This window comes from Pistacia vera, unplaced genomic scaffold (genome assembly GCF_008641045.1).
Source record: "Pistacia vera cultivar Batoury unplaced genomic scaffold, PisVer_v2 Contig724, whole genome shotgun sequence".
NCBI lineage: Eukaryota > Viridiplantae > Streptophyta > Magnoliopsida > Sapindales > Anacardiaceae > Pistacia > Pistacia vera.
Window position 1 is genome coordinate 1 of NW_022196584.1, and position 26,553 is coordinate 26,553.

Here is a 26,553-nt window from a genome sequence, read left to right on the forward strand (position 1 = left end):
CTCTGCAAACAAAAAACACAATCAAGATTTAGTAATCAAAAGTACGAAAGAAACGACGAAGTTCTCACCAGTGGCTCGCCAACCGATCGGGATCTCGCCCATGCCCTTGTCTCCGAAAACGGCCTAACCCTTCAAGAAAAAGTAGCGGTCTTTCCAGTTTTTATCACTAGACCGCAGGTCGGTAACCAGATGAGACCGATCGTGCCTCAAGTTTAGTAGATATCGGCCCTTCTCCTTATCATTCTCCTTCAGGAAGTACGAGTACAGCAGCTCGTGCAACCCGAACACAATTTGGTGCCGAACACACAGATCCTCCAGGGCCATCAGCAATCTCCAAGCGTTTGGCATAAGTTGGGAAGGGGCGATAATGAAGTGATTCAGCACCTCCTAGACGAGGCGAGGCACAGGCAACCTCAACCTATCATGAAACCATTTCTCATACACACAGACCTAACCTTCAGCTTCCCAATCGACCCGCTCATATGACCGCGGGGTCCGGACTTTGACAGAACCAGGGATATGATACAGTATACGGATACGCCACACGTCACTATCCTTCAGCACGGGCGGATAATCCCTGGTCAGAATCCCACTGCCCTACTGGCTCGGCTCTTCCTCAGAGCTACTACCGGATGAAGAGGGACTGCCAGCCCCTCCGGAGTCTTCCCCCACTCTTACCATACCGACCCGAGCCATTCGGCCCAGCTCCACTCGACCCTGGAGCGACTACACTAACTCCAGTCGGTACGCCAACTAGGATGCTACCTTCAGGCATCATCACGATAGTCGGGGCATGCTCATACTCGTCCCCGACATCAACCGCATCTTGACTTGAACCTGCTGACATATCGCCTGACATTGGATCACTCGCCCGTCCCAACCGACCGAAAGAAAAAGCTCGCTACTAGTCGACCTGCCCGACAACGAGAGCCCCTGCCCTGGGTCGATCCCTCCAACCTAACAACCCTAAGCCAAAATCAGTAGAGCACCAACTCGCTCGCCCCAGACGACCGATCCCCCTCCAATTTCAACCCTAGTTACCTACTCACCCCGATCACCAATCCCTCAAACCTAAAGACTCACACTCGCCCTGGATGAACGATCGCCTAGTCCACACCACACGCCTCCTCACCACTCGGTCAGACGTACCGACCGACCCAAACAACGCCTAAGTCGACTTCGTCTTCCAGGCCCAATCCAAAAAACCCAGAAAATATTCGAAACTGTCGGATTCTTCTCGGATATCCACCGGAAAATTCAAACCTATGCTTATTCTCCAAAATCCTAACACCAAAACACTTGGAAACCCAGTTTAAACCCGCTCAAAAGTTCAAAACACCTTTATCCTACCTCCCAAAAATTTCAACAAAAAAGAAATCTACCTACAGAATAGCAAAACGGCCTAAAAAGAAAAAATTATCTTGGATGACTGTAGAAAAGACCACCTTCGCTCAAGAAATTGGGACAAAAACGAAGAAAAAAGGAAGAGAAATTTTTCGGATGAAAACACAAAACCAACGCGAATGGAAAATGAACAGTCTGCTCCCCAATTTTGTAAAGAAAATGTAAACACGTGGCAGGCTGTGATTGGTTAGTTGTCAGGAGTCTCTTCGTTTTCCCGCTCTCGAAACGACGGACCGATCGCCACCATACACGTGGCCGCGATCCGAATCACCTGGGAAACCGTTGTTTCGTACGGAAGCTACGTCTCAATCGCCCGTTCCTTCCGATCGACTCAGTTTGTACCGCCCGGAATGAATCCGACACGCATCCAATCTTCACGCGCCAACAAATTCACTTGGCCACTCAATCCACTCGACCAACTCTTCAATTCGGGAGCCCTCCCAAGCATCCCATGCTCAGCCGGCCCGGAAGACCTGGTCGACCGATGCATGAGTTGGGAATGGTCCGGGTCGAGCCATCTTCAGAACAAAATTGAGAATCTCGCCCAATCATCCGTCCGTGGAGAACGAGTGGACAACATGTAACCGAGATGCCTCACCCACTTAGTCGTCCCAGCATCCCGACCGAATGAAGCTTTTTAGTAAACTTCCTGAACCTGTCCGACCCGACATGACGAATGAGTGCCTCTTAACGGTCCCCTNATTCAGTGCAATTTAAAAGATTACAACAAAGAGATAATTGAAAAATATATTCATTATCCACACTGTGGATCGGGCAGCTTGTTGGCAAAAACCTTAACAACTGACACTAAAATTATTGGTAGCTTCTGCAAGTTCAGTGTAGGAGAAGATAAGGACCCCTAAGTAAGCACTGCCTAATTGCAACTCAAGTTTGAGGAAGGATCAGCAGAAGTGAATCTTAAGTTGAAGCTTGCATATTTTTGTTTCTTGCGACGAAGACAAATGAACCAAACTAACAGAACCACAATCAAGATGGTTGATGCTCCGATTCCAATACCTTAGGAGCAAAAAGAAGAGCTATATAAATTTTCTGACCAGGACATATGCAGCAGAGAAATGGAATGATTTTAAGTACTATAATAGACTCAAATGGTTCCTCAATGAAATGATGTTACCTATTCCCAGGACTAGCTTCAATTTTTCAGTTTCATCCTCTGCAACAGAAGCATCAATTTAAATGGTGTTAGTTTAAACAATAAAAACTACCGTGAATAAAAGCTGCAGAACGGCTTCCCATCTGAACCAAATACCGGTCTTGCTTCAAAAAACAAAGCTGCTTCTCCAAACCCAGGTTAGTGATTGAAAAAATATGTATATTTAGGGGCATGTTTTTATAAGTAAAGGTTCTTTATTTAAATCAAAGAGACCGATAACTTAGGAATAGGAAGTCTTTGTAAAACAGGTCAAGGAGGACATGAATGCTTACCATGTACTAGTTCAATTACCTATTTCAATAGCATTTGCACAATAGAACTTTCGATTGCTATCAATTTCGCATTTCCCATTTCGGTTGTAACAGTCGGTACATTTTTCTGTTACATTCACTTGAAGACTGAAGAAACCAGTGTATAAATTCAAGAAGGCGAGACCCCTTGGCGTCTTGGTCATTTGGAACTGAATACGCGTGCACTGTGGAGGGGGAATTGATAATCCACCATGAATTGGGCCGTCGTAGAAGATAATCGAGTGTCTGGAGTCATTGCAGAGAGATTTGTAATAAATGGGAACTCTGTAAAGAGTACTGGAACAATTGAACAGGGTATGCTTGTTTGGTGATAGATCAAAAGAGATAAAAGAAGAATCGAGAATGGTAAATTTTTTCAAGGATTCAACACAACTGTGGTTGTCCAAAGGCTTTTCATACTCTAGTTGATCTCGAAGTACAAGTGAATTATCCTTATTGATGCAGTTAATATAAAACCGTTGCCCAAAGCTTCCCAGTTGAATCCACGGATTGTTTTCTTTACAGCCTTCTACTGTCAAGAATCCACACTCAGAATACGTTTCATTGTAAAAGGGGAAGCTTAAATTGCGGAAAATTCCACAATCGAAATGTTGACATTTTGGGCTGGAGCCCTTTTCTTCTTGAGCCAAACAAAGAATTAAAAGATGAGAGATAAAGAAGAACACAAGATAAGGCACACCAGACATTCTAAAAACTAATCACTAACTGGCAACAGATTTTACAAACGTAAGAACCCTTTGAAAAAACTTGATATCTTTTAGTTTATTTGTGGTGCTGCATTTTCCCCGTACTTTCAGTTGTTTATCCTCTACAACACGCAGTTGACTTGGAAAGTAGACGGCGAAGACTTGTAGACATGAGAAAGTTTGGGACAGTTTCTCAATCATAAAGGGGTCTTCCAATGACTGAAAAAATCAGAAAAAGATCTTCTCTTCTCTTATTTTATTTACCTACAACTCTTATGTTACATGTTTAATATAAATCAAACATAGTTTATAATATTACAACAAAGTTTAAAAATAAGTTTACCTTAGACATCAAGCTGTGCCATTTCAACTAACCTTTGGTCAATTATAAACTGACCGAAAATCTGCTTTTTGATTGACTTATATCTTCGGAGTAAGTGATAAGAAGGTTAAAAATGTTTAATTTAATGTCAGAAAGCATCTTGATTACTGTCATTTATGATGTTCATATTATGTTTGAATTATTGAAGATGTTCAAAATAAAATACAAATTCCGCCATGCAGAAGGAATGGAACAGATTTTGACTTTTCAAAGTTTATGTTCCACTACTGAAAAATATCTAAAATATATGAATACTAGAATACAAGGACTGAGCCTTAAAAAGAAGTACAAGAAACAGCTCTTCTTATTCTATCATACTCTTAGAGCCTGAACTAGCTCATAGTTCTTGAGCTTTCTGCCTTTTAGGTGCAGGATGTTCGCATGAAACTTAACAAGTGAGACTAGAAGCAATGTCACTGCTAACCCATTTTGACGTCACAGATGTTGGTGACAGACTGATATTCTTCAGCAAGGAAGCCTCTTGACAATCTGGTGATGAAACTGTTCGCCGCATACTCTGAACTACATTATCATTGTTTAGATTCTCTGGCTTGCACTCTCCACTTTCAATTCTCTTTAATTGCTTCAAAACTTCATCCATGGAAGGTCTCATTTCGTTGTTTTGCTGCAAACATAGGAAGGCCAGCTCTGCGACTGAAGTTGTCATCCTTTTAACTTCTCCATCTGATTGATATCCAAGACATGGGTCAATCAACTCTTCAATTGCAGAGTTCTGAATCCTGTTTACTGCTAAGTAAGCCAAATTAATCTCTTGTTTCTGCCTATTCATATCAACAGGAGGCATTGATGAAATGAGCTCAATCAGGACAACTCCAAAGCTGTAAACATCACTCTTATCGGTTAGCTGATAACATAGATGATACTCAGGGTCAACATAGCCAGGAGATCCTTGTGGGGCGGTTGAAACATGAGTAGCATCAGCGGGGAACAATCTGGAAAGCCCAAAATCTGCAACTTTTACATTGAAACGATTGTCTAGAAGAATGTTGTTAGTTTTCACATCGCGGTGTATAATATCAGAAGCATGGAGGTAAGCCAATGCACTAGCTGTTTCTATTGCAATGTTCATACGAATAGGCCATGAAAGGGAAACAGGCTTCGCTCTTCCGCCGCGAAGATGATCAGCAACTGTTCCATTAGGAATGAATTCATACACCAGGAGAAGACCCTGCGGACTGTGACGCGAAGTGCAGCCATAAAGGGACACAAGATTTTTGTGGTGCAATCGAGTGAGGATCTCAATTTCATTCATAAACTGTTCAAACTTTCTGTAGTTGTGCTCATGAAAGCGTTTCACTGCAACTTCTCTCCCGTCTTTAAGTTTTGCTGATTGCAAGGGTTCAAATAGGCCATTTAGCAATCAATCAAGTCTTCCTCTAAACTACAACTTTTTAACAGAAACATAAATTGTTTAGCTTCTTACCATAGTATACTCTTCCAAAGCCTCCATCTCCAAGTTCTTTATCATGACTAAAATTATTAGTGGCTTCTGCAAGTTCTTTGTAGGAGAAGACCGGGACCCTAAAGCAGACACTGCCCACTTCCAGTTCTGATCTTGAGGAGGGATCGGAAGAAATCAATCTTGAGTTAGAGTTTGCATATTTTTGTTTCTTGTGACAGCGAATGAACCAAATTAACAGACCAACTGTCAGGATGGTTGATCCTCCAATTCCAATACCTAATGAGCAAAGATAAAGCATTGTAAATTTTAGAAATATGAGGGAGAAATATTTGAAATGATTTAGAAACTTTTCTGAAATGGAACTATTCATATATATAACGTTGATTTGGTTAAAGAAGTACATTACCTAGTCCTAGGACTAGATTAAGTTTTTTTTTATCTGCAAAAAAAAGTTAGAACGTGTCAGCTTACAAAAAAACATATAAAAAATTCGTTATCTGCAGCATCCGAATTCATGACAAGATAATAAAAAAAATATTAAAATTAAGCTGTAAACTAAATATACATCTTGCTGTGACATTCTAAGTTAACTTTCTGAGTTCCTCCAAGCTCAGGTGAGGAGGGGACTGAAGCTAATCAAAATCAAAGAAAAGTATTAATTTTTAGACAAGCAATTGAAAAATTAATCTCCATCAGGATACCAATATGGTGTTATTCGTCATACCTGTTATAGCAATTGGACAGTGAAATTTTCCCTTGTCAATTTTACATTTGCCTCCTCTCCTACGACACTGAAGACATTCTTCTGTTATAGTCACTTGAAGTTGGAACCAACTGGTGTATAAATTAAAGACGTCAACACCCTTTTGAGTCTTGTTCATTCTGAAGGGGTACAAGAACAATTATGTGGAACTGTTGATACATTTTGATAATGTGGGTCATTGTAGAAGACAATGGAGTGTCTGGAGTCACAGCAACCCACATTTAAATTTTTGGGGTGTCTGTAATTATGTGGACAACTGAACTGGATTTGATTGATTGGTAATTCAAAAGAGATGAAAGGGGAACTGGGCAGGGTCAAATTTTTGAAGAATTCATCACAGCTACTGTGGTTCCCCAAACACTCGTCAAATTCTGGTGGACCGTGACCTGGTTGATCGTGAAGGTCGACCTTATAATCCTGAGAGATTCTTGTAACATAAAACGTTGGCCCATGCTTCCCTAGTTGAATCATCGGAAAATCTTCTTTGCAGTGATCTACTCTCAAGAATCCACATTCAGGATACGTTTCATTGAAAAAGGGGAAGCTTATCTGGTCGAGCAATCCACAATTGAATGGTTGACATTTGGGCTGAAGCCCTCTTCTTCTTGAGCTGAAGAGCCAAGTAAAAGATGACAGATAAGGAAGAACACAAGATAAGAGACAGTAGACATTCTAAAAACTGAACTCTAATTGGCAACAGATTTAACAAACATCATAACTTTTTGAAAAACTCGTGTTCAGTTCTTTAATTAAATCATTTCTGATGCTGCATTTTCCCTGTGGTTTCATTTTTCTAACCTCTAGACCACGCGGTTGACTTGGAAGAATTTGGATGGTGAAGACCTGCATTGCACAAACCGAAAGTTGGGGCAGTTTCTAAATCATGAATGTCCACTGATGGGAAAACTTCTGGACTGGTCTGCCTGTGACTAAAAATCTAATAAACAGATCTTCTCTAACTTGTTTTATTTATCCACAACTCTTAAGATACGTGCTTTGTCTTTAATTAAGTGCAATTTAAAAGATTATAACAAAGAGATAATTGTTTAACTTAGACATCAAATTGCTGCCATTTTAACTAACTTCTGGACAATTATTGACTGACTTAAGGTCGATTGTTCATTGGTTTGTATGATTAGAGCAAGTGATAAGAAGGTGAAAAGGATTTCATTTAACGCCAAAAGCATCTTTTTTATGTTATAAAAGAAAAGTTTTCCCCAGCTGGAAGGAAAGGAACAGACTTTAACTTTTCAAAGTTAAGTGTGAACACTAGAATTCAAGTTCAGAGCCTTAAAGTTGCATTGAGAGCGTAAACTAGCTTACAAACTTTAAGACTTCTCTTCTAACAAACCTTAAAGTAAATTTGGTGAATATAAAACACTTACGTGAAAAGTAAAATAGATACCCAAAAATTAATTGAAACATATTTTCATTATCCAAATTGTGGACTAGGCAGCTTCTTGGCAAAAACCTTAACAACTGAAACTAGATGTAGTGTCACCACTAGCCCATTTTGCTGTAACAGATGTAGGTGACATGACAGCCTGACATTCTTCAGCAAGGAATCCTCATCACAAGTACTCGAAACATGCGTTAAATTATCAAAGAACTAAATTAAAGTTAACAGATGTAGGTGACATTCTGCAGCGCCTATGTGTTTTAATAATTATCAAAGAACTAAATTAAAGTTAACATGCGAACTTCCCTAAATTAACAGATTGTTGAGAGTATTTGTTAAAAATAGGGGTGAGCACGGGTAGCGGGTAAAACCGAAACCTACGGGTAGAACCGAAACATGAACCGAAACCTACCCAGAATCGACATTATGCGGGTAGGTTCCGATTTCATTTTATTGGAACCGACACTGTACGGTTTTTGTTCTGGTTCCGATTCTTATGTGTGGAGAAACCGGAACCGAAACCGAAACCTGAAAAAAGAATCTGAAACAAGTACTCGGTTTGGAACCTGTAGCAGGTACCTGATTTAAAACCTGTTTTGGAACCTAGGCTCCAATAAAATATTTGTGAATAATAGAGGGTTTCATTATTTTACCAACAAAAAATTTAAAATAAAAAAAGTTAAAATTTTAGAATAACCTAATTAAATATATATACAATAATATTTATTACATATAAACTACACTATATTAAAAACTTTAATATATTATAATATATGAATAATAAAATTTTGATTAATTAAGTGTGTAATTGAAATTATGATCCAATTAAAAGTAGGGGTGTGAAAATCTGGTTAACCAAACTGGATGGGGTGTTTTTTGAACCGAACCGGTCTTTCGGTTCAAGCAATATGCCAACCCGAATGCGGACCGAATTATCCCATAAACCGATTTGTAACCAAACTGAACTAGTTAACCGATTATTCAAACTTACCCAAAAAATCAAATACAACCGGTAGAAACTAGTTTCACTAGGAAATAAAATAAAATTAAAAAAAAAAAAAAAAAAAACCCACAGCCAGAAACAAATTATAATCATCCACTTCTTCAAGTAACAGGTACTAAAAATATAAAGTGATTATTAAAGTATTAAAAAATAATATACAAGACTCCAAAATTCCGCACTCCACACACCCCAAAATCAAAACTTTTAACAAAACCAAAACAAATAAAAAATTCAAAACCAACAAAATACGCAAAAATTAAAAGAATAGCATCTGTGAACTCGAAGACGCTTTTGCCTGTGATTTCTGGTCATGTGCCATCATGGTTTCGTGCTAATTGAAGACTGAAAATGGTGACCAATTCGTTATCACCGTAAAGTGCAAGTCGGCGAAGGTAAAGGCACAGTAAAGTGAAAGGAAAATTAACTAATTAAGAGATTAATTTAAAAAATAAAACAAACCTTAGAAATTTGAAAAGGAAGTAAGGAGAGAACCGGAGAGAAGTGAAGGGAATCGCCGAACTGGAGAGAAGAGGGAATGGAGTTTGTTGTGTCGACACTTTGACATTGAATAAAAGTACATGTTTGGAATCAGAGAGAGGAGAAAATTTTGGGGAAGGAGGAAGGAATTAGAGAGAAGGAAACTCTCAGGGAAAGAGGGAACGAAAATGGAGAAATTATAAGTTTAGGGATTTGGGATTTTTAGGGATTTGGATTTTATATATATTATAAATATAAGTTTTGGGATTTGGGTTTATATATATATATATATATATATATGCAAAACCGTATCAGTTAACCGTTTAAAATTAATCTCGGTTAACCAAATCGATTTTTCGGTTTATTTAATTTTACAAACCGAAACCGAACCGATTAGTTTGGATAATAAATTTTTCGAACCGATTTCGGTCTGATTTTCGGGTTCGGTTCGGTTTTCGATTTTTTTTTTTTTTTGCAGCCGTAATTAAAAGAATCATTTTTTAATAAAATAGTATATTTGATTGAATAATAATATATTTAGTTATGTACTTCAATGATCAAGTTCTAAGTATGTCTATAGTAAATTAGCAATTAATTAATTATATATGATAAATTGATAAACATTAATAAATTTAATTAGTAGTTAAATATTATATTTAATCAATTATAACATTACGTTATAGTTAAATGATTACTTAATTAATTATAATTTTATAACATTACTTAATTGATTTATAGTACAACTTAATTAATTATAGTATTACATTATACATTTATAGTATAATTAGTTAATTAGTTAATTAATTATAAAATTTCATTACAAACATTAGTACAATATTTAATTAAATGATTAAAAATTTAATTAATTATAATATTACATTAAAGATTTATAATATGATTATTTAATTCACTATAATATTACATTATAGTATGATCACATAATTAATTATAATATTACATAATTAAATGATTACTTAATTAATTATGAAATTTTATTATAAACATTAGTGATTACTAATTAATTACATAAACATTAGCACAATACTTAATTAAATGATTAGATATTTAATTAATTATAACATTATATTATAAATTTGCAGTATGCTTATATTACTTAATTAATTGTAACATTAATTAAATGATTACTTAATTAATTATAACATTCTATTATAAATAAATAAATTATAATATTATATTAAAAATTTATAGTATGATTACTTAATTCATTGTAACATTTCATTATAGTATGATTACATAATTAATTATAACATTACTTAATTAGATTATTATTTAATTGATTATGACATTATATTATAAATATTAATTATAACATTACATTATATTCAAATGATTACTTAATAAAATGATTAGAAATTTAATTAATTAAGCATTACATTATAGTTAAATAATTACTTAATTAAATTATAACATTATTACATTACATTATATTATGATCACTTAATTAATTATAATATTACATAGTTAAATGATTATTTAATTAGTTATAAATTTATAACATTACATTATAAACATTAGTAATTTACTATATTATTACATTACTTAATTAAATAATTACTTAATTGATTATGACATTATATTATAAACATTAGTAATTAATAATTTACTACATAAACATTAGTACAATACTTAATTAAATGATTAGAAATTTAAATAATTATAACATTACATTATAAATTTATAGTACGATTACTTAATTAATTGTAGCATTACATTATAATTAAATGATTACTTAATTAATTATAACATTCTATTATAAATAAATAAATTATAATATTATATTAAAGATTTATAGTATTATTACTTAATTCATTATAGTATGATTAAATAATTAATTATAACATTACATAATTACATGATTATTTAATTGATTATGAAATTATATTATAAACATTAATTATAACATTACATTATAAACAAATGATTACTTAAGTAAATGATTAGAAATTTAATTAATTAAGCATTATATTATAGTTAAATAATTACTTAATTAAATTATAACATTATTACATTACATTATATTATGATCACTTAATTAATTATAGCATTATATGGTTAAATAATTACTTAATTAGTTATAAATTTATAACGTTACATTACAAACATTAGTAATTTATTACATTATTATATTACTTAATTAAATGATTAAAAATTTAATTAATTATAACATTACAATATAGAGTTATGGTATGATTACTTAATCAATTATAACATTCCATTATAGATTTATAGTATGATTACTTAATCAATTATAACATTCCATTATAAACATTAGTATATTAATTAAATGATTAGAAATTTAATTAATTACAATATTAAATTATAGATTTATAGTTTGATTACTTAATTTATTATAATATTACATTATAGTATGATCACATAATTAATTATAACATTATATGATTAAATGATTACTTAATTGATTATGACATTATATTATAAACATTAGTAATTTACTACATAAAGATTAGCACAATACTTAATTAAATGATTAGAAATTTAATTAATTATAACATATTAACATTAAATTATAAATTTATAGTACGATTACTTAATTAATTGTAACATTACATTATAAACAAATGATTACTTAATTGAATTATTACGTAATTAATTATAACATTATTACATTATATTATATTATGATCACTTAATTAATTATAGCATTACATAGTTAAATGATTACTTAATTAGTTATAAATTTATAACATTATTAATTTACTACATTAGTCATTAGTACATTACTTAATTAAATGGTGAAAAAATATAATTAATTGTAACATTACACTATAAATTTATATTATAATTACTTAATTAATTATAACATTACATTATAAACATTAGTACAATATTTAATTAAATAATTAGAAATTTAATTAATTATAACATTATATTATACATGTATAGCATGATTATTTAATTAATTATAAGATTACATTATAATTAAATAATTACTTAATTAATTACAATATTATTATATTACATTATAAACATTAACAATTTATAACATTAAATTAATAATTTACAGATGAATAATTGTTGGTATCTTGGTCTTGATTGAGAAATTTTTTGTGAATTGTGATGAATTGATTGAATTCAAGTGTTGTTTAGAGATTAGAGGATTTATGAGTTACATTGGACACAAATGAATGAGTAATCAAAATTTGTTAGGGGTGTATTTGTAAACTTTTAAGGTATTTTTATCATTTTTTAAACTAATAGGAGGGTAATTGATTGTTTACAGGGTACCCGGTTAGGTTCAGGTTCCTTGAATTTAAGAATCTGCACTGTGCGGTTCCAGTTCTTTTTTTGGGAACCTGCACTCTGCGGTTCTGATTCCGGTTCCCCCGAAAAATGCAGGGTACCCGAAACCACTCACCTCTAGTTAAAATCCCAAAAGGCAATTACTCTTTGGCTTTCAATAGGTTAGACCTTGCTTAGAGTAGAAATTTAATTTATGCTTAAATATAACTGTATCAATAGAATTTCATTGAAGAGTACAAACATAAACATATTATTGTGGGATTTCTTAACAGCTAACACATCATGAACTATTTAGCTAAGTAGTGTAGATGAAGAATCTCTTGGGGCAGCTCTCGGAGAAGATAGGAAAGGCTTGGGTGGGATTTGCATAGAACTTCTCCCTTCCAACATATCTACTACTCTGCTGATTGTTGGCCTGTCTGAAGGATTAGTTTGTATACACCACAAGCTCACCATGATCATCTTCCTAGCACACTCTTGATCCTCTTCACTTTCAATGTCTTTCAGTCCAAGTTCTTCATCTAGTTCAAGACGGTTGTAAATCCAATGTGGAAAATATATTTCACTGGTACGATCAACACCAACGTCAACATTTTTTCTTCCTCCAACCATTTCTAAAACCATCATTCCATAGCTATAAACATCCGACTTGTGAGAGACTTCTCCAAAGTTTCTACTAACTACTTCTGGAGCAATATAACCAATAGTTCCTCGTGCACCTGTCAATGATATGATACTCTCTTTCTTCAAGCAAATTTTAGCAAGACCAAAATCAGAGATCTTTGGACAAAATTCTTCATCTAGGAGAATATTATGGGGTTTTATGTCAAAGTGCAAAATTCTTGTGCTACAACCACGATGTAAGTACTCTAAGCCTCGAGCTATGCCCACTGCAATTTGGTATAAGGTTTCCCATGTCAGCTTTTGATTCGTTTCCATACTTTTTTCATATATGAACTTCTCCAGAGAACCATTAGGCATAAACTCATAAACAAGAGCTCTTTTACTGCCCTCAAAACAAAAGCCTAAAAGAGCAACTATGTTTACATGAGAAGTCCTAATAATACTAGCCACCTCATTGATAAATTCTTCACCATTACCTTTGGCTTCTTTTAAGACCTTCACTGCAACATTACGCCCATCGAGTAGTTTACCTTTGTAAACACCTCCGTACCCTCCTTCGCCTAGTTTTTCTCTAAATGAGTTAGTCATTTTCTTGATTTCTGAATAATTATATCTTTTAGGAGCCAGGGACCCATTGTTCCTAAAAAACGCCTCAATGTTTTGATAATTGCTAGCACTCTCCAGTTTCAATTCTCTTCAATTGCTCCAAAACTTCATCCATGGAAGGTCTCATTTCCTTGTTTTGCGGCAAACATAGGAAGGCCAGCTCTGCGACTGAAGTTGTCATTCTTTTAACTTCTTCATCTGGTTGATATCCAAGACATGGGTCAATCAACTCTTCAATTGCACAATTCTGAATCCTGTTTATTGTTAAGGAAGCCAAATTAATCTCTTGTTTCTGCCTATTCATATTAACAGGAGGCATTTATGAAATGAGCTCAATCAGGACAACTCCAAAGCTATAAACATCACTTTTATCAGTTAGCTGATAACATAGATGATACTCAGGGTCAACATAGCCAGGAGATCCTTGTGGGGCGGTCAAAACATGAGTAGCATTAGCGGGAAACAATCTGGAAACTATTACATTGAAACTATTGTCAAGAAGGATGTTGTTAGTTTTCACATCGCGGTGTATAATATCAGAAGCATGGAGGTAAACCAGTGCACTAGCTGTTTCTATTGAAATGTTCATACGAATAGGCCATGGAAGGGAAACAGCCTTTGCTCTTCTGCCGTGAAGATGATCAGCAACAGTTCCATTAGGAATGAATTCATACACCCCTGTAAGACCCTGCGGACTGTGACGCGAAGTGTAGCCATAAAAGGACACAAGATTTTTGTGGCACAATCAAGTGAGGATCTCAATTTCGTTCATAAACTTTTCAAACTTTCTGTAGTTGTGCTCATGAAAGCGTTTCACTGCAAGTTCTCTCCCGTCTTTAAGTTTTGCTTATTGCAAGGGTTCAAAGAGGCCATTTAGCAATCAATCAGGTCTTCCTCTAAACTACAAATATTTGACAGAAACATAAATTGTTTAGCTTCTTACCATTGTATACTTTTCCAAAGCCTCCATTTCCAAGTTCTTTCTCATGACTAAAATCATTAGTGGCTTCTGCAAGTTCTTTGTAGGAGAAGACCGGGACCCTAAAGCAGGCACTGCCCACTTCCAGTTCTGATCTTGAGGAGGGATCAGAAATGAATCTTGAGTTGAAGCTTGCATATTTTTGTTTCTTGTGACGGTGTATGAACCAAATTAACAGAACAACTATCACGACGGTTGATCCTCTGATTCCAAAACTGGAAACTGGAAACTCACATTACAATTACAAGAAGTTATCTCTGTTTGCTATACTATCAATGACAATTCTGGTCAAATATCAAGTGAAAAAGATAGGATCAGCTTTCAAAATACAAACTGGAAACTAGTTAACAAATCACAGGAGCCTTAAAACATAAGCACAAGAAACAGCTCCATTTTATCACATATACATCACCTCTACAAGTGAAATGTTTACACATATTTTCAGCATGTAAGCCAAAAACTTAACCACTCACATTAGATGTAGTGTCACTACTGATCCAATTTGTTGTCACAGAAATGGGTGAGGATGGCATCTGGATGTGCTTCATCAAGGCAAGATCGTCACAATCTGGTGGCTGCTGCACACTCTTCAACTTGGATTCTCCACTTTCAATTCTCTTCAGTTCCTCCAAGATCTCATCCATGGCAGGTCTCATTTCCTTATTCTGTTGCAAACATAGAAATGCCAACTCTGCAACTGAAGTTGTCATCCTTTTGACTTCTGCATCTGACTGATATCCAAGAGATGGATCAATCAGCTCCTCAGTTGCACGCTTTTGAATCCTGTTCATGGCAAAGTTAGCCAAATTGACCTCATGTCTATGCCTGTTTATATCAACAGCAGGCATTGATGATATGAGCTCAATCAGAACAACTCCAAAGCTGTAAACATCGCTCTTATCGGTTAGCTGGTAGCATTGATAATACTCAGGGTCAACATAGCCTGGAGATCCTTGTGGAGCAGTTGAAACATGAGTAACATTATTGGGGAACCATCGCGAAAGCCCAAAATCTGCAACTTTTACACAAAAGTTGTTGTCAAGAAGAATGTTATGAGTCTTGACATCGTGGTGTATGATATCAGAAGCATGGAGATAGACCAATGCGCTGGCAGTTTCAATGGCGATGTTCAAACGAATAGGCCAAGTGAGTGGACCAGGCTTCGCTCGATCACCATGGAGGTGATCTGCAACAGTTCCATTGTTAACGTATTCATACACAAGGAGGAGGCCCTTCGGACTGTCACAAGAAGTGCAGCCATAGAGGGAGACCAGATTTTTATGGCGCAAATGTGTGAGGATCTTAATTTCATTCATAAACTGCTGATGCCTTCTGTGGTTGTGCTCATATAGACGCTTGACAGCAACTTCCCGTTCATCGCGAAGTTTTGCTGATTGAAAAGGGTGAAATAGGCCATTCAGCAACCTGTTAAGTAAGCCCTTCTAGTTTTTTTCTTCTTTTCTCTGGAAATTAGATACTACATTCAATTGAAACATAAAAGAGTTTATCTTCTTACCATAGTATACCGTTCCAAAGCCTCCGTGCCCAACTTCATTTGCCTCACTAAAATTATTGGTAGCTTCTGCAAGTTCAGTGTAGGAGAAGATAGGGACCCCATAATAGGCACTGCCTAGTTGCAGCTCTGAGTTGGAGGAAGGATTTGAAGCAGTGTATCTTGAGTTGAAGTTATCATATTTTTGTTTCTTACGACGACGAATGAACCAAATTAATAGAACCACTATAAGGACTGTTAATCCTCCAACTCCAATTCCTAATAAGCAAAGATAACAATTGCAAATTTTATTGCCAGCAGATGAGGAAAACCACAAAATACTACTCAGCTACGGTTGCATAGGAGCATATGAGGCAGAAATGGAATTTTTCATAATTATAACATTTGATTTGATAAGAGAGGTATATTACCTACTCCTATGCCTGTCTTCAATAGGCTTCCATTTTCTGCAAATAAAAATACAAATGCAACAGTGTTAGTAGTTATCTGCACCATCCAAATATGTGACAGGATCATGCTGATAGAACTGTTCTGTCTGAAACTATTGCTGTGACAAACTAAGCAGCTTACTAACTTCCTCCAAAGTCCAAAGCCAAGTGAGGGACCAATCAAAATCGAAGAGAATTATTCAATTTGTGGCGTGATATTAAACAATAAGTTGGAACTAGAATTAGCTTTATAAATATATAAAAAAATGACTCCCAACTTCGAAGAATAAACAAATATGTTAAAGTTCTAGGACCTCGTAATGTAAGTTCATCATACCTTTTCGGGCCTTTGGACATTGAAAATTTATCTTGTTGTCAATTCGACATTGGCTTCCTCTATTATTACAATCAAGACATTCCTTCGTCACATTCACCTGAATACGGAACCAGCCAGTAGACACATTAAAGTAATCAACACCCTTTGGAGTCTTGTTCATTTGAAGCGGAATAGGTGAGCAGTCACGAGGACTTAATGGTTCTCCATGATTTGAGCCTTTGTAGTAGATAATTGAGTGGTTGCAGTCATTGCAAAGCGAACCGTAATCTTCTGGGGCAGTGTAAGGCGAACCGGGACATTGGAACAGGATTTGATTTTTTGGTAATACCTCAAAAGAGAGAATAGGAGAGCTGGGAATGGTAAAATTCTTCAAGTATTCAACACAGCTACGGTGGTCGAAAGGCTTTTCATATTCTGGTTTCTCTTGAAGCAGAAGCGTATTATCCTTGGTGATGCCTGTAACATGAAACAGTGGCCCATCCTTCCCCAGTCGTATCTTCTGAACTTGTTCATTGCAGCCTTCTACTGTCAAGAATCCACACTCAGAATACGTTTCATTGTAAAAGGGGAAGCTTAAATTGCGGAAAATTCCACAATCGAAATGCTGACATTTTGGGCTGGAGCCCTTTTCTTCTTGAGCCAAACAAAGAATTAAAAGATGAGAGATAAAGAAGAACACAAGATAAGGCACACCAGACATTCTAAAAACTAATCACTGACTGGCAACAGATTTTACAAACATAAGAACTCTTTGAAAAAACTTGATATCTTTTATTTTATTTGTGGTGCTGCATTTTCCCTGTACTTTCAGTTGTTTATCCTCTACAACACGCAGTTGACTTGGAAAGTAGACGGCGAAGACTTGTAGACATGAGAAAGTTTGGGACAGTTTCTAAATCATGATGGGGAAAACTTTATGGACTGGTCCTCCAATGACTGGAAAAATCAGAAAAAGATCTTCTCTTCTCTTATTTTATTTACCTACAACTCTTATGTTACATGTTTAATATAAATCAAACATAGTTTATAATATTATAACAAAGTTTAAAAAAATAATTTTACCTTAGACATCAAGCTACTGCCATTTCAATTTTCAACTAACTAACCTTTGGTCAGTTATAAACTGATTGAAAATCTGCTTTTTGATTGACTTAAATCTTTGGAGTAAGTGATAAGAAGGTTAAAAATGTTTAATTTAATGTCAGAAAGCATCTTGATTACTGTCATTTATGATGCTCATATTATGTTTGAATTATTGAAGATGTTCAAAATAAAATAAAAATTCCACCGTGTGGAGGAAAAGGAACAGAATTTGACTTTTCAAAGTTTATGTTGAAAAATATCTCCAATATATGAACATAAGAATGCGGGTGCATTTGTTTCACAATTACTCCCCTGTACTATCCAAAATATACATTTATTTCTTTATTCTAAAAATATTATTCTACTTATTTAATTTTTTTAAACTCTCTAAGTTTATTAATTTAACTAAACACCCCAAAAAATATTAGAAATTAACAAAAATACCCTATCAACCTACATTTGCTAGATTCCGATCACCCCTACCCCTAGTTAGTAAATACGGGTACGGCAAAAAAACGGTACGGGAATTTTACAGGTATAATACGGCAAACAGTGAAAAATACGTTTATAAAAATTCGGTCATAAAATTCGGATACGGAAAAAATACGATGCGGGTATATACGGGTTTAATACGGTATATTATCAATAATACGTTTTGAAAAATATGGCAATATTGATCCTAGTTTGGATACTTTTATGGACTAATTATTAATGTATCTCAGCATTGACTTCAATTAAATCTTTTGCTTTTGCTTTTGCCTATGGTAACGTTAATCTTTTCTTTGCCTTAACAAATTCCCAGGCCATGTCTTGTTCTATCCCACCCCATGTCTTGTTCTATCCCACCAATAGAAAATATATATATATATATTTTTTTTTTTTGTTTATGCAATAGAATTATAAAATGTAATCTACAGTTACAGTGTTGAGTGTTGAAATCCACCACAAACACAAATTAAACACCCGTGACCCATCTTGAAAACCCCCCTCCCTTTCTCTTCTTCAATCAAATCATCTCTCATTGTCTCACGGTCTCACCCACAAAGCCAACTGCTTCTTCCAGAGTTCCAACAATGGCATCTGCTTTACAGGTTATTTTTTCTGCCAATAATTTCCTTTCTTTAAACTTATTCTTCTCCCCCAAACACAAACACAAACCCATTAAAATCTCAACCAGTTCGCCGTCCGAGCTGAGGAAGGAGAAGTATTGGCAGAAAAGCTGAAAACGTCGAAGATCTGAGGAAAAAAAGCTGAAAATGTCATCGGTCGCAGAACTGAGGAAGGAGAAGAACTGAAGAAGAGAAGAGATACAGTGTAATTTTGAATTAAACCCCCTAAAACGACGTCGTTTTGGGGTGAGCAATAGGTTTTTTTTTTTTTTTTTGCAATAATTCGCGAATTATACGGGTATTCATATTATACGCGTATAATTCGGCAATTTTTATAACATACGTTAAAACGCGTTTTATACGTGAATTATACGGCTGGGCGTATAATTCGCGTATAAAACGCGTATTTACTAACTAGGCCCCTACCAGACGATGGCCAAAATCTGGTATATTGGTGTACTATTGGCTAGATCTGGTCGGTAGTAATCGATCTAGCTTTTTCCGACAATATCCACAATGGATCTGGATACGACCAAGGATCTAGCCGTCAACGGCCAGATCTTTGGCCATAGATTTGATATTTTCTGGCCAGATCCGCCGTGACTCTTGTCGAAAAAGGTCATATCGGCACACGACTAGCCAGATCCAGCCGGTCGTGCATCGATACGACGACTTCGGCCACCTTCCAGTGGTGGTGATCGACTATCGGTATTTAATGGGTGGGTGGGGGTATTTTTGTTAATTTTTAATATTTTATTACAGAGGTGTTTAGTAAATTAACAAACTTAGAAGGGTATTTTTGTTAATTTTTAAATCTATGCCTAGATTCGATATTTTTGCATCTGCAAAAATAGTTACAAAGTGTTACCTTTGAAAACAATAAATATTGTTATCTGCATCCTCCAAATTCATGATACGATCATAAATAGAACAGAGACATTAAAACTGTAAACTAATATACAACTTGTTGTGACATTCTAAGTTAGCTTTCTTATTTCCTGCAAACCCAGGTGACAAGACTGAGGCTAATCAGAATCAAAGAATTAACTTCCAATATCAAACCAGAATGTGCAAGTTCTAGTACCTTACTGTTTCTTTGGTCATACCTGTTCTAGCATTTTGACAATGAAATTTTCCGTGGTGGTCAATTTGGCATGCACCTCCTCTATGAAAATGACAATCACGACATTCTCTGGTTACATTCACTTGAAGTTGGAACCAATCGGTGTAGAAATTCGAGACGTCAAGACCATTTTGAGCCTTGTTCATTTTGGATGGGATAAGTGAACAGTCAGAAGGAACTGTTGATGATCCATGATGATGATTTGAGCCATTGTAAAAGATAATGGAGTGTTTGGAGTCATTACAGGTAAGAGTATACTTTACGCAGAGGTTGTGATTCGTCTTACCCTGACATTTCAACATGGTTTGATTGTTCGGTTGTAATGCTTCAAAAGACATAAAAGGAGGGCTAGGAATGGTAAAAATTTCTCAGGATTCAACACAACTACGGTTGTACAAAGGAGGCTTTCCCAATCCAGGTCGATCTTGAGGCGTAAGCGTATTCGTATCATCATGCGTGATAGTTGAAACATAAAAAAAGGGCCCATCTTTTCCCAATTGAATACGGGAACTTGCTCAAGAATCCACTTCAGGATACGTTTCATTTGAGAAGGGGAATCCCAGAAGCCCAAGATCTCCACAATGGAAAGAATGACTTTTGGCCAGAAGCCCTTTTCCTCAAGCCAAAGAAACAAGTAAAAGATAAGAGATAAAAGAAGGACCAAGATAAGAGACACCAGACTTTCTAAACTCAACTCTAGTTGGCAACAATTTAACAAACTAAGCTCTTCAGAAACTAGTGTTGAGTTCTTTAATTCTATCATTCTGATGCTGCATTTTCTAGTACGTTAAGTTTTTTAACCTCTAGACCACGCAATTGACTTGAAATTCTGTTTGTGAAGACTTGAACAAACCGAAAGTTGGAAAACGTTTGGACTTAAAAATAAAAATAAAATTACCAAAACCAGCCTTATATTTTCAGTTACGACCAAATTAACACTATTTACAAAATCATCATAAACCACCCCTGGCCTAACTTCCATCCACAGTTAGTGACAAAGGGGTCTATTTAAATTTTACCATAAATTCCCTTGTACAATCTTTCTGTAACTCTTTATATTCTTATGAAATACATTTTACCCCTTAGAAAATCATTTTTTTTAAATTAAACTTTTAAAATATTACATATTCTTAATTTTTTAATTTTTTTTTTGTATTATATATTATTTATCTTTCATTTTTTTTATTCTACTTTACTAAACCGCTATCAACCACTAATTTTTATTTAAAAATTCTTATACTTATAAAATCTCATTTTATGTCTTACCTACTTAAATTTATTATTGATGACATAAATTTACCAGAACATAAATTTGAGGAATTCAAGTTTTTTAATATTAACTTCGAATATGATTTTTTAAATTTATTTATGGGTTTTTTTTTTTTTTTTTTTTGTTATTATCAAATTATTCTATATTTGCGTTGCAAAATAATGGGAATATTGTAAAAATGAGTGAGAGTGGCTGGGAATTATTCTTTCTGCTTTTTTTTTTTTTTTTGGTACAATTTTTATGGAATGTTTTCTAAAATTTGAAATTTTCTATTATTATTATTATTATTTTAAAATAAAATATTTTAGTGAGGTTAAAAGTTACGGGTTTAAAGTGTTGTATAGTTTTAATTTGTATATCAAATTCTATGCTAGATAACATATATCCTTGATATATTTTAAAATAAAAGTTCTTGAAATTATTGTCCTTCGTAAGTGAACCAAAATCTCAGGGCTAGCATAAATTTATCCAACTAACGGTAATAGATGGAAGTTAGGGCCAGGGGTAGTTTTTGATGATTTTATAAATAGTGTTATTTTGTTTGGTAATGGCTGAAAATATAGGGATAGTTTTCGATAGTTGTCCTAATATTAATTAAGTGTAATTTAAAAGATTATACCAAAGAGATAATTGAAAAACATATTCATTATCCACACTGTGGATCGGGCAGCTTGTTGGCAAAAACAATTTAAAAGATTATACCAAAGACATAATTTAAACCGTAACAACTGACACTAGATGTGGTGTCGCCACTAGCCCGACCATTTTGCTTTAACGGATGTAGGTGACAACCTATATTCTTCAACAAGTAAGAAGCCTCATCACAATCTGGTGATGAAGCTGTTGGTTGCATGCTCTTCAACACTTCATTTTTATTGTTTAGATTCTTTGGCTTGCACTCTCCACTTTCAATTCTCTTCAATTCCTCCAATACCACTTCCATGGAAGGTCTCATTTCCTTGTTCTGTTACAAACATATATAGAAAGGCCAGCTCAGCAATTTAAGTTGTCATTCTTTTTTACTTCATCTGATTAAAATCTGATCACTCTTTGTTACGGATTATGTGCTTACTGTAACGCATTTAATTTCTTTGCTAAGTCCGTGCGACCTTAACTCTTCGAAAATGTGTTAAGCAGCCTAACACTCACACAAACTCAAAGACTAACAGTATGCAAATTAGAAAAATAAATGTAGAGAAAATGTAAACTCTATATTGAAGGATTACAACTTATGAACTTTATAAGGGGAAGTGGCCTATTTATAAGCTAAACCTCCTCAAAGAATATAACTAGATATATTGTATACTTAATCCTTAAGTAACACTAGGTGGCAACTTTGGGAATGGATAATGCTTATCCTTGAAGTTCCTTTGCCATTAAGTTTAAATAGCTATGAAGTATACTTAGTCACTAAGTTTACTTAACCATTAAGCAACATGCAGCACACTTGAGTCATCAAGCAAGCTGGTTGTGACATTAGGCTACCTTGCAGTGCCTATGTGTTCAATAATTATCAAAGAAATAAGGTAAAGTTAATGTGAGCTCTCCCTAAATTGACAGAGTCCTGTTCGTTTGTAACAGAATAAGTGAGCATTGTGGAGGAGGATCTGGTAATAAACCATGTTTTGAGCCGTTGTAGTAGATAATTGAGTGGCTAGAGTCATTGCAGAGTGTTATGCCTAGAAATGTAGGGCTGATGCAGCACCCTGTTAGCACAAGTGGTCAAACCTCGGGAAGGTCTCGCTGTCGTTCAGAAGTAGCCACATCACATGGTGACGCAAGCAGAACACTCCCGTCAGTTCAGTGGGTGCGCGCCAGATTGAAGAAAGGGTGAGGAATGTCCACGTGTCCAATCCTTGCACACGTTGCGTAAATCCCTCCAATTAGGTAAACAACAGGACACAAGGGAAGATCTGCACGATATCAGTCCCCCTTTCTACGGATTCAGTAATCATCACCTCAATGTATCCCATTATAAATAGAGAGCTTCTCTCCCGTTTGTGGGATTCGCTCATTTTTACTCTTAATTAGCTAATTTCACTCTTTAATAGCTCTCTCTCTCTCTCTCTCTCTCTCTCTCTCTCTCTCTCTCTCTCTCATTTGTACTCTCAATACTCTAGAATCAGCTCACTAACCCCCGACCTGATTCCTCAAATATTAATACAACATCAGTGGACGTAGGATTCGCTTGTTAAGCATCCGAACCACTTTAAACATCTTGCCACCATTTACGTTCTCAATCCCCCATTCACATGTGTTTTCTGGGCCAGCTCAACATTTCATACGTGCATTTAGTTGGTGTCAAAATCACATATCAACAGTTTGGCGCTAGAAGGAAGGCCTGATTTAGTATTCGTCCTTCATCAGGAGAATCTCTGACTAACTGGTCCTACAACAGCAAATGGCTTGCCAATTCGAACTTGAGCGAACAAATCATGGTGTTGAAGAGATCCCCCAAGTACAAGACACCTCTCCCGAGGTGCCCTTAGTTCCACAAAAAGCCGCGGGGGATGTCCTTTCAAGTTCACAACTTGACCCTATCGTCATGAGCTACCTGGAGAGGTTCAACAATACTCTCCAAACGGTTAGTCAAAGGCTAGACCGTTTGGATCGGGTTATGCCAGCCGAATCAAATGAGGCGATGCAGCCACCAAAAACGCCTGTAGGTCACGTGAAAGTGCGAAAAAGGGCAATAGCCCAAGCTGCGCGCACTGTAGCACGCCAAATAAAGGGAAAACAAGTGGCAAACAATAGGCCTCGGGGCTCTGAAGGGCCAGTAAACACAGATCGTACCCCGGGTAGAATACCCGTAAAGTTGTGGCTTGGCGACATGCCGTCGCTCGAGCAACCCCATGTCATGTCGTACAAGCACTCCCATAAAAGTGCGAAGCAGGGCGATTCTCATCACCGCCGAAATGACAACTTTGGTCATCATAGGGGAAGTTATCACACTCCGTGGGATGGTCCGCACCACCGCAGGGGTCGTAAAAATTCCTTGAATAATTCGTCGCTGTCACATGGCTTTAGCCAGCGTGTGTCACATTTGGCCGGAACTGTCAATAGAGGCAAGGAGGAATTCGACCTACGGTCGTTCCTCAACTGTAACTGAGTGGGTCAAACCCATGTTACGGAAAGTAATCTCCGGGTAGCGCCGCTACCTCAAATCAAAGAGCTGCATCAAGCTCTCGATCAATTAAAGGCTCAACAAAATGAGCGAGGGCAGGTCGTAGAGGCGTCTCCCTTCTTTCCGGAGGTATTGGCTGAAAGATGGATGCATGGAGAATCAAGCATATCATACTATAGAAAGTATAGTCATAGTTTAAAAAAAAATTTCAATCAGATTGAAATAAGTAAGGTAGAACATGTTACCTTAAGTCCTTAGCAACCTTGGAGACTCTTAATTTCAAGAGAAATTAAGCAAAAGAGTATCCACACCAAGGTAAGAAGAAATTTGACCAAGAGAAATATTTAGGGTTCTTAGAGTTTTTTTTTTTTTTTTTTTTATCTCTTCACAAAAATTGATATATCATTTTCTTTATATAGGAATCCTTGTAAACAATTTAATAATTGTTTTGGACTTCCTTAAACAATTCCATAATTGTTATGAAGTTGTTAAACTTCTTTAAATTATAACATTGGATTAACATTTAATCACAATTAACAATTTAACTCTTAAATTGTTTACATAACAATTTAACCCTTAAATTGTTTACAATTACAACCCCTTGTAAAATCCAATTTAATATAAAGAAAATGATTAATATAAATAACTTTATTACCTTTGGTAGGTGCTAGCCAACCTTGGATAATCAACTCTCTTTGGCTATTTCTTCATTCTCCTTAGTTTTTATGTGTGACCTCTTAGGTTCACTGTGGCCTAGCCGTGGGCCCAATATCACAGACTATTTCGATATGTTTTGTCATAACTCTTTATGAACAAAACTCCCACTGATTATGGTAGGCATCTAGCAATGCTCCATAACCCCTAAGTCACAATGAAGATATACTCCAACGAACCTTTTACAATCATACATGTTGTATAATCAAATCCTTCCGTTGTCTAATCCCAATTAAGAATGGATTCATGGTATGTCAAAATCCTTATCTTAATTTTAATTCAATACATATGGAACGTGTCACCATGAAACAACCTTTCATGTAACATTTTATATACCCCGGCCGGAGATTTCCCTTTTCCAATGTATCTTGACATTTGTCTAGGAACTTGATATCAATCTATACCAAGTCAACGGATCCCATCTTGACTATCACTTGTCCTCACACATAAACAACACATGGCCAAATCGGCTTATTAACACATGGCATGATTAGCCTCATGTTTATACACCATATGAACCATATGCGTTTATGCAGAATCCAACCGTGATATCTCAGGTCTAAGGATTAATAATACCCTAGTATGATCTTATGATAAATCATTGACTACATTTTAAATGTCCATGTGATTCATCATAAATGGCCATATTCAATAAACAGTTCACTAACCGCGTATCCATGCTAATGCCCTAGTGATATAACTTTTATAATCACCCACACCAATACCATCACATGATATTCTACGGAGGCATTCAGCATGCCTACTATGTAATATTATTGCCCAATTAATATTACCTATGTAGGGAATACTTTGATGATTTTGATCTTCTAAAGATTTGTATCATCCGGACATTTCACATGTAATACATATATATAAATGAAGCAATAAACCACATGTGAAATAAGAACACTTTCTTCTATTAACAAGATAAAATGTATGTACAAACTATACACATTCACATATATATACAAAACATAATGCCTCGAAACTGATGACACGATTGGTTCCTAGGGCATACACTAACATTGGCCGCCCTTCTCCCATCAAGATTTAGAATGCCCGATATGCGGGCGTTCGATGAAAATTCTGATCCGCAAGATCACTTGTATGAATTCAACAACCTGATGGAGCTTCACCAGGTTTCAGATTTGGCAAAGTGTCGTTTGGCAGTAACTCTAACCTCTCATGCCAAACGATGGTTCAGGTCGCTCTCGGCGAGATCAATCAGCTTATGGCCTCAGATAAGCACGATGTTCCTGAGGCATTTCCAAGCAAACCGAAAGTTCTCAATGCCTTTGAGCTACCTCAGCAATATAAGGCAAGAGAGGGATGAATCCCT

The 26,553-nt window shown here is 35.5% G+C and overlaps 3 protein-coding genes and 1 pseudogene across 3 annotated transcripts; all 4 read right to left on the reverse strand.

The window, feature by feature from the left end:
* Window positions 1-4,134: 4,134 nt before the first annotated feature.
* LOC116114854 (LEAF RUST 10 DISEASE-RESISTANCE LOCUS RECEPTOR-LIKE PROTEIN KINASE-like 1.1) lies at window positions 4,135-6,261 on the reverse strand. Its single transcript, XM_031400995.1, has 3 exons — window positions 6,137-6,261; window positions 5,402-5,682; window positions 4,135-5,304 (listed from the first exon to the last, which is right to left on the reverse strand). Exons 1-3 carry the CDS (start codon window positions 6,259-6,261, stop codon window positions 4,346-4,348), a joined length of 1,365 nt encoding a protein of 454 aa, XP_031256855.1. The 3' UTR covers window positions 4,135-4,345.
* Window positions 6,262-12,541: 6,280 nt separating this feature from the next.
* Window positions 12,542-13,600, reverse strand: LOC116114855 (PR5-like receptor kinase; the record flags this gene model as incomplete). The annotated part of the gene is made up of 1 exon (XM_031400996.1): window positions 12,542-13,600. A coding segment is annotated over one exon (1,005 nt), but the record flags the coding sequence as incomplete, so codon positions are not given.
* LOC116114856 lies at window positions 13,599-14,748 on the reverse strand (annotated as a pseudogene).
* LOC116114874 (LEAF RUST 10 DISEASE-RESISTANCE LOCUS RECEPTOR-LIKE PROTEIN KINASE-like 1.1) lies at window positions 14,572-17,546 on the reverse strand. Its single transcript, XM_031401011.1, has 4 exons — window positions 16,792-17,546; window positions 16,437-16,472; window positions 16,030-16,284; window positions 14,572-15,903 (listed from the first exon to the last, which is right to left on the reverse strand). The coding sequence occupies exons 1-4, from the start codon at window positions 17,489-17,491 to the stop codon at window positions 14,975-14,977; spliced, it is 1,920 nt and encodes a 639-aa protein (XP_031256871.1). The 5' UTR covers window positions 17,492-17,546; the 3' UTR covers window positions 14,572-14,974.
* Between the last annotated feature and the right edge of the window lie 9,007 nt (window positions 17,547-26,553).

What these genes read in the sequence shown, in the direction of transcription:
- LOC116114854 (XM_031400995.1), bottom strand. Translation starts at nt 6,261, where the DNA reads ATGAACAAGACTCAAAAGGGTGTTGACGTCTTTAATTTATACACCAGT. An exon ending in GGCAAATGTAAAATTGACAA is followed by an intron (nt 5,683 to 6,136) that starts GGGAAAATTTCA and finishes ATTTCTAAAATT; the next exon opens with TACAATGCTTTATCTTTGCT. An exon ending in CTTTGGAAGAGTATACTATG is followed by an intron (nt 5,305 to 5,401) that starts GTAAGAAGCTAA and finishes CCTTGCAATCAG; the next exon opens with CAAAACTTAAAGACGGGAGA.
- LOC116114874 (XM_031401011.1), bottom strand. Translation starts at nt 17,491, where the DNA reads ATGTCTGGTGTGCCTTATCTTGTGTTCTTCTTTATCTCTCATCTTTTA. An exon ending in ATGTCCAAAGGCCCGAAAAG is followed by an intron (nt 16,473 to 16,791) that starts GTATGATGAACT and finishes TTTTATTTGCAG; the next exon opens with AAAATGGAAGCCTATTGAAG. An exon ending in GAAGACAGGCATAGGAGTAG is followed by an intron (nt 16,285 to 16,436) that starts GTAATATACCTC and finishes TTTGCTTATTAG; the next exon opens with GAATTGGAGTTGGAGGATTA.